The sequence below is a fragment of the Acanthisitta chloris genome, unplaced genomic scaffold (genome assembly GCF_000695815.1).
Source record: "Acanthisitta chloris isolate BGI_N310 unplaced genomic scaffold, ASM69581v1 scaffold10269, whole genome shotgun sequence".
NCBI classification, from domain to species: Eukaryota; Metazoa; Chordata; class Aves; order Passeriformes; family Acanthisittidae; genus Acanthisitta; species Acanthisitta chloris.
The window spans coordinates 568-9124 of record NW_008691971.1 but is presented as its reverse complement, the minus strand read 5'-3'; the positions used below and the strand labels follow the sequence as shown (position 1 = coordinate 9124).

Sequence of the window (8557 nt, the reverse complement as noted above, 5' to 3'; positions counted from 1 at the left end):
CTTCAGGTATTTATAACTGATAAAATCCCCCCCAGCCTTTTCTTCAGGACAAACAGTCTAACCTGCCTCAGCATCCCCTTACAGAAAATTTACATCTAGAGATTCAGATCACTGAGAAGTGAAGAATTCTACTAGCAAGGTCAAATGCATGTCCTTAGTGGGAAAAGAACAAAATTACAAAAGTTTTGGGACAAGTTCATAAACAAAAGATGTTAGTAACATAAATGCAGCTTGTGGAAAAAAATATCAAACACCAGACTCCTCCCACCCCCAGCATTAGTCAGTGATTTGACTTTATAGACTTCATGCACACACCCTGAAAAGATGCTCAGAGGGTGAACAAACCTACCAAGAGTGAAAAATAAAAGACTAAACAATATTATTCTATTCTTCACCATACTCCTTCTAAGAGAAGAACTACAGAGTTCAATTTGAAAAAAAAATACGTTGGCTTGCAGCTAATTAATATCTTGATATACTTGCATTAGCCTTTTGGTTAAACCTTTACAGGACAAGTCTATCACCTTCCTCAGCTGAATTTGTCAGGTTTTTTTTCCAAGGTAGTTTTTACACTCTATCAGCACAGAAGTAAACTGCATGTTGTGCCTTATGCATCTCTCCTTCCTTTTTGGGAGATGGTAGAATTGGCATTAAGCATAACCTAAAACAGTTCTACACAGTCTGTTCCAGGCAAGAAATTCAAAGGCCAGAATTTCAGTCCAGGACTTTAGGGTTACTCCAGAACTCACATGCTGTTTCCTTGCTTTTGAGAAAAGCAGCCTTCCTCAAACTCCTGGCAAGCACATCCATACAGCACCATCTGTATGGCTGCCACAGAAATCTATATGCATATAGATAAGCGATTGTTTGCTTTTTGTTTAGGATCATGCTATTTTTAAAAGCAGAAGAAAAAATAACTTCTTTAACGATATTTTAAAATATTTACTTTGTCACGTGGATAAATGTGTTGCTATGTGCACAGATGTTTCTGTACTTAGCATGGGCACAGCTCAGGATAGTCTCTACTTCCAGAGAAGAGGGCTCTCTCCCTCCTTCCCTTCCCAGCAAACAATACAACTAGTGTGATGGTTTTAAGGGTATTGGAAGAGGTGACACATTTGTGTGTGACACATTAGGCATACACATTGGTAGGTCTAGCATGTCTCTTCAGATTTAGTACTTGTGATCCTAAAGGCAATTCAGGTCTCAAACTGGCTTGTTTTTGACAGTAACTCACCTGTGAGAAGTTGGATGACACACATGAAAACCTGAAGACTATTTGCTAGATAACTTCAGTGTGTCAGAGAATAGAAGTTTAATTTAAACCTAACTGGTGTGCAATCCAACACTGGTCCTTTTCTGATGTTTAACTACCATAAACAAATACATGGTCTTACCTTTGAGACTTGGGGTGACCAAAGTAGATATGAGACTTCCAGCATTAATGGACAAATAAAAGAGAGAGAAGAAGGTACTTCTTTGCTGTTCCTACAGTAAAAACAGAAAGACATTTAGAAAGGCTTAGCCAGAACCACATTGATCAGCCTAGAATGGACAATCAGCAACTCTGTTTTAACAGTTCAAGGCAATTACTTACCTTAGCTCCTTCTTCAGCTACTCAGGAAACACTGCAATAATGCACATGTCTGAATATATATATTATTAGAGTGTAATAGCCAAACATTAGTTACAGTACCTGAATAACTGTAAATCTGAAAGACACTTACCTGATCATCATCAAACTGATCTCCACCAAATGCTGACACACAAGGTTTGATCCCACCAGTACCAAGTGCAATGAGGACCAGGCCAATCACGGACAGAGCACTGGAACAAAGGAGAAAAGAGAAAAGGAAAAATAATTACTTGGCTTTCTTTCTTAAAGCATACATATGAGACTGATTAAAAGACAGTTGAAATTCAAGTAGCACAAATTTAAGGTGCAATTTGTCCCACCCTTCACCAGTCTGGAAAAAAGTCATGTACAAGGCAACTCACATGTGCAATGCTATATTATCAGGAGTACCATTCTTGTCCTGATCTGTCAGGTCACTTATAGAGCCCACAGCCAAGACTGCCTGCCCAATCGTATAGACAATGGACAGGGCAAAAATGGTCCTGTTGTAAGGAGAAAAGGTACATTTTCTTAGATATGTCAACAGTTACACACATATAATGCACATAGATAATTACATACAGATAATGCAGATTAAACATAGACAACGCAGACTTTTCCTCATTTCAAAGATGCTTATCAAAGCAGTACAATTAACAGAAATTATAAGTTTTGGACTGAACTTTTTACAAGCTCCTATAAAAATCTTCCCAAGCACCTCTGCCACAACATTTTCATTCTATTTTTTTTATTACTATTATTTTAGGTAGCCTTGTTTAATTAAGCAAGACAAGATGACAAATGGATTCTGTAGATATCACCAGGCCACAGGAAATATTTAAATATCTTCAGCAGTTGTCTTTTTAATAACCAACTAGAGAATGCCATTATCATATTTCTTACATGGTGAAGTTCAAGTGGACTCCTCTACAATACTGAAATATGCTATTTACACTGATGTTAGTATCATCAAACATTCTCTATGCTATTTTATACTTTGTGGGGCTCTGCAAAGTCATACATAATTGGCATTGCATAGATTGTACACAATTAAAAAAATTGTGATTTCTGTATTATTTCCCCCAAGAATTTCACATCTAACAATGTGAGAGCAGGACCCAGCATGGTCCTTGGCAGACATTGCCACAAAGTGCATGGACTGTAAAAGACCTGTGTCTCTCATTTAATAATGCTTAGCAGTGCTTGGCTAACCTCCTCCTCCTCTTGTCATTATAGACTTTTAATGTTTAAGCCTTCCTCATGACACATGGCTGCATCATAGAGCATCTATATATTAAACTCTAACTCTGTTTCCTAAAGCTTGTTTTCTCTTGTTGAGCTTAAAGTTCCAGTTTTAAGCCCTGAGCCACCCTACCAAGCTCCTGTTATGGGTCTTGTAGCCAGGGGCTTGCAGTTGCAGCACTGGTATATACCAGTACCAAAGGAGAAGGGATGCAGGGTCGGCAAAGCTTCACCTTGGTAAAACGAGCAAAAGCTAAAATAGATTTTTAAAAAATAAAAGATACCATCTAAAGAAGTGAGTACACAGTATATTTAGGCTGCAATCCACAAGACACCCAGCTAATGTCAATGACTTTGTACTGCTCAGCTCCACAGAGCACACAGGGCAGTGGACACAGCCCCTGGGAGCCTGGCAGATGATGGTGCACGTGACTGCACAGCACGGACAGCTTCATCTCTCATCTCTGGGAGATCTTTGACAAGTCAGCTAAGAGTCATGACTCATATCCCTTCATAAAACCTTTATTGCATTTTTTTTTTAGGCAGAGTAAACAGTATTAGAATCATGACATGGGTAAAGGAGAGTGAGTTAAGGCTGTTGAAAATAACCTGGTTACGTTTCAAAGCACTTCAGTAGTACTTTCCTGAGCAACTAGCACAGAGGTAAAAACACAGACTCCATCGTTTTAAGAAACACTTGCTACTCAGTAAGATTTCTTGCTGAGCTGTCAATATTGAAATCACACAGTATTTTAAAACTCATTCTAAGTTCCAATTAACACCAGATGACACAGTAATTCTCTATTTTTTTACCCAGCTGCAATAGGTAAAGAGGCTGTTCAATGCAATTATAACCTCCAGTATCTATTTTCACAGCTTGGTGAATATTTTCCTTAGTTTAGCTTACATTTTGTCCAGGTGAGAGGAAAAATATACAGCATGCTGCTACCCTTAACTGATTGGCAGAACTATGAAATTTATTTATTCAAAGTACAGTTTCAAGTCTAAGATAAAGCAATTAAAACCGCAAGCTTTGGTGAAATGAAACGAACTATCCTGAAGTAGTCGGCACCAGCTCTGAAGCTGTTGCTCAGATCTGCTGTTTTAGATGATGGTTTGAATAATACTGATTTCAGGTGAGCTTTCAAGATTTTTGGTTCTTTTCTGAGGAAGCACTCACTTAAACTTTCCCAGCCAAGAGTCTGCAATGATCGCTCCAAGGATTGGTGTCAAGTAACACAGAGCAACAAATGAGTGGTAGATAGCTGTGGAAAAGTTGTCCTCCCAGTGCAGGAAATACTTGAAATACAAAACGAGCACCGCTGTAGGAAGAACAACAAACCAACGGTTTACAAACAGAGTCAGGGCTTGGTATGTCAGCACAATGAGACACGGGGCAAGGGACATACCTTTCATGCCATAGTAGGAGAAACGCTCGCAGAACTCATTGATGACGATGAAGAAGATGCTCACAGGGAAGCCAAAGCAGAGTAACTGGAGGCAAGAGACAGAGTGAGCTCAGTGCTGTGCAGCACGGATAACACTGCTCACTGCAGCCCATAGCATAAACAAGCTCAAATACAGACTCAGCAGGAGTGGTAGGTACTCAGGGTCAGAAGGCTGCATGGGCTCCTGCAGAATAACTAGTTTACCTGAACTGAGAGTCAGTTCTCATACTTTTCCCTCTTGGTCCCCAGATCTCTACACACTTCCCATCTGCCCTTTGCAAGAGATCTTTAGCAATGCTGTATATGACCTTCAAGTGTTGCACTGTGCATATGTGAGGTCTTCAGCACCTAATCCTTAAAGCAATCTTGATCGGTATCTAAAAATTTGCAAAAAACCAATGTTTTTGAAAAAAACCCCAAAACATTGTTACATGCTGGTGTTACACGATGGTCTTAGCGGTTCACAATCCACCAAGGCTGGATTTCCATCTTGAGTCACTTGTGCTTATGTGCCTGGTGGAGATGTCCTGCATGCACATGCAGGCACAGCAGTCACTGGTGGGTTTTTACTGGCTGCCCCTGAACTGGAGAAGATCTGCATGTCACAGCTGGAGATGAACATGAACAGGGGCACACACAGGAGAAAGCTACTGGATCTTTCCGAAGGTGACAGACCTTTGGTTTTTCCAAGTTGTTACAAGCAAGAGGAGACAATGTAATTAATCCTTGATAATACATGACCTATACTGTCCTTGTTTAGAACCATACTGTCCTCTGTTACAGTATACATGTGCACACACACTACCAAAACCTTTTCTGTTGTGATCTTCATTGGTCAGGCAGCACTGGATCTATCACTGAAGAGATAACCTGAAGGTTACATTTTATAATGCTCTCTGTAATCTTTTGCCCTGCCCTGGGAACACCACCACCCCACTGCACAGCTTTGACTTTGACTGCTGAGGAAGCCACTAAGCTGAGGGAAAGTCTGTGGAGCAAAACCTTGCAAGATAAGAATGGCAAAAGCAGAGATAGGGTTGCTGAGGCAAGTGTCATTAACAGTTCAAAGATTCAAGAGCAAGAACTACCACTGAAAGGTAAGAGTCCTAAAGGAGAGTCAGTGGATGATGACAACTCAGTCGCACAAAGGATGAAATCTAGGGACCAATCTCCTCCCAGCCAATGTCTGCTCAGTCAGCAAAGGCTCTTCAGATATTTTATCAGGGTGGTAAGGACACTAATGCTTAGCTGGAATTTAATAAGCTGGAATTTAATACTAGGCTGGTTTCACATGTTTTGGCCAATAACTCTTTATTTTATACATTTCATGTATGTTTATAGGCTGGTTTTTACTTTTGTGCACTGCTAAAGTTACCAAAACACCATAACCCAAAGAGAGTCAGTATAGCAACTTTTTATAAGAGAAAACAATACTTACCGACTTGCTACCAAGTCCTCGACCTGTGGAGGGAAAAAACCAAAACACAAATTAACAGGAACTAATAAGTAATACTCTTTTAAAACCGCTGGATGATTCAGAAAAAGTTCAGCTTGAAATAATGAACACACACACACACAGAGTACTGCTCAGGATGAGTAAATATGTAGTTTATTAAAGGGGTACTTTTCATGGTTATTAGGCAAAACATCACGCGATAGCCTTTGGTTTTTCAGGGTGTGCATAGACTCACACTCAGGAAAAACTCAAAAGGACTGATGAGGCAAAGCATCCCATCCTGCTATGACTGCTCACCACACATCATTCAAGGTGGTGGTAGACCCACAGAAGATGAATCATGTTTCAATTTACTCTCAGAGATGTTACTTTAAAGGCAAGTCAAGAGTAAGGGGTAGATTCAAGATGCCCTGCCAAGGATGGAAGTCAGTTCTTGAAGAGGGACAAACTGCCCACAGTTCAGACTGAAAGATAACTGAATACACAGCCCAACCCAGTGATCCATGTTAGCTGGTATTCCCATAACCTGAAAATTAACCTAGGAAGACCTAGAAGCATGGGCATGGGGGTGGGGTGGGGTGTCCCACTGAGGGCAGCAAGAGCAGACAGCTGCTTGCAGCCCTGAAGTCACTTCCAGCTGCTCATGGCAGGACTGCTACCCCTGGCAAGCCTCCAAGCAGAGTCCCTGCAGGCTTGGCTCAGGGCACAGGCTTGAAGGCTGAGCTTGCACTGTGTCAGATAAAGGCCCCATGCTCACATAGTGGATGTCAACATTTCCCATAAAATCACGAGTGAGCTCATTAAGATAAGACCAAGTACAAGATGTGAACTTTGAAATCCCTGCTTGCAAATCAAGTGTGCCCATAATAGATCTAAGAAAAATGTTTGTAAAAATCATTATTTAGTCCATAGTTCACAACCGATGAAACCAGCTGACAGCAACACTATAGTGTTTGCCATCGTACTAAATAAAGTCACGTTCAGAAATTATTAAACAGCTTTGAACAGTGCCAGGGTTGGGGCATCCACTACTTCCCTGGGAAACCTGTTCCAGTGTCTCTCCAGCCCCACGGCAAAATTTTTCTTCTTAATATCTAGCCTGATTCTTTCCTTCACTGCTGTGGACAAGTACTTTCACAAGAGACAGTAGTATTATGCTGGTAATTCAAGGCTATATTTTTCTAGAGAACAAGTAACATTCCAAAAGTACTAACAAACCAAATTCAGGGCACATGCAGGTACATGAGTTACTAAAGTTGTTGGCAATGCCCCTTATAGAACCCACACCAGCAGATACGCTGAAGGATACCAAGGCACTAGCAATAAATCATCTTCATAGGAGCTCCTTGGTTATTTCCACTTATTGGCCTTTCCAGCACACTTGCGTCATATTGCCAGTTTTTTCATAACTTGTACAGAGAACATCAATTTAGGCAGCTCACTCCTGTCTGTTAGATAAGCCGGGAGGGATAATCAAGGAACTGGTTGGCAAGAAACCCTACACAGAGGACATCACAAAGGCACCGTTTTCAGATGACTTGACTGACTTCAGTGTGTAAGAGACACACTTGTTTCTCAACCACTTTTACTTTACCCCTCTATTCTCCCTATACAGGGAGGGTAGAGGAAACTACTGATAGCATTAAAGCCAACATCTCAACATAGGCATCTTAACTAACTGAGGACTCCACTGTCAGGCAGCTTCAGGATTCCACCTACAAAAGCACAAAACTCCCAACATTTTGCACCATTTTCAGTGATAAATCTGGGTTTGCTGGTGGCATGTTGGAGCAATCCCCCCTTGGGGCAACCCTCAGCACCTCTCATTCCCTCTCCACAAAGAATGACCTGAAGAACTACTTGTTTTCACAACAAAATGCTGAAGAGCTCCACATTTTTCAATATAAAGCTCTAAACAGTCATGCACTTTGTATAGCTTAAGATACCTAATTTTTTTAAGAAATGTAAAGACAGAAGCCATGCAGTTCTTGGCTTGACCACTACACCTAAATAATTATTTACCAGTGGGTTACTCTCCTCTTTCCACACTTGCAGGGAAGGTGAGGCAGGCTTATGTCCAATCCCATCCCCAGCAGCTCCCACCACAGTCACAGAGATGCAGTGGGATGCTGCAACTCTTGCAGCACATGGTCCATGACACAAGATGGGAGTGCATTGCCCTTACTCCATGCAGCCATCACAGCAACTTTGCCTGGTTGAAATACTTCATGTACAGACTACAAGCCAGGCTAAATCTGTACACACTCATACTGTCACCTAGGATGTTTCTGGCTCCAGGGCAAGCCTACCTTTCTGTTGCCTGACTTGTGGCACAACCATGCCTGTTGCCTCCTCTCCCTACAGTGGCCTTACAGCACAAGGAAGATGTTATGATCAGGACAAGCAACTCCAGGAGTCCCTGCTTCACACCTTGCCCTTCCAGAAAAAACACTAACAAATAAACCATCTAAGCAAACCTATAATGCAGCAAGCCTGATGTTACATGAGCAGACACAGCTGCATGTGGTTTCTCTCTCTTCCCAGAGCCATCACCATTTCCCAGCTGGCCGCCCAAACCAGCAAGACCCCAGTGCCCCCTGGGCAGCAGTACTACGAGGTTCTGCCTGCTCATCACTGTGGTTGCTTATCCCCAGGGCACAGGTTTACCTGCAGAAGATGCAATGGCACTTCTTTTTCTTTTTGACACCTTTTTGTCTTTTTATGTATGACAAAGTTTTCCAGCCCAGGAATTTCTTGCTAGGAGAGACACACCAATGTGCTCAGACACTGCAAGAC

The 8557-nt window shown here is 41.5% G+C and overlaps 1 protein-coding gene across 1 annotated transcript in view; it reads right to left on the bottom strand.

The window, feature by feature from the left end:
• The window catches only part of SLC15A1 (solute carrier family 15 (oligopeptide transporter), member 1), a 22458-nt gene extending 14499 nt beyond the window's left edge, over positions 1-7959 (bottom strand). The window contains exons 1-6 of the mRNA XM_009082469.1: positions 7921-7959; positions 4267-4351; positions 4038-4179; positions 1999-2118; positions 1728-1827; positions 1398-1488 (exon numbers count right to left, since the gene is read on the bottom strand). Coding sequence (XP_009080717.1) covers positions 1398-1488; positions 1728-1827; positions 1999-2118; positions 4038-4179; positions 4267-4351; positions 7921-7959 — 577 coding nt within the window. The remainder of the gene's footprint in view (positions 1-1397; positions 1489-1727; positions 1828-1998; positions 2119-4037; positions 4180-4266; positions 4352-7920) is intronic.
• Between the last annotated feature and the right edge of the window lie 598 nt (positions 7960-8557).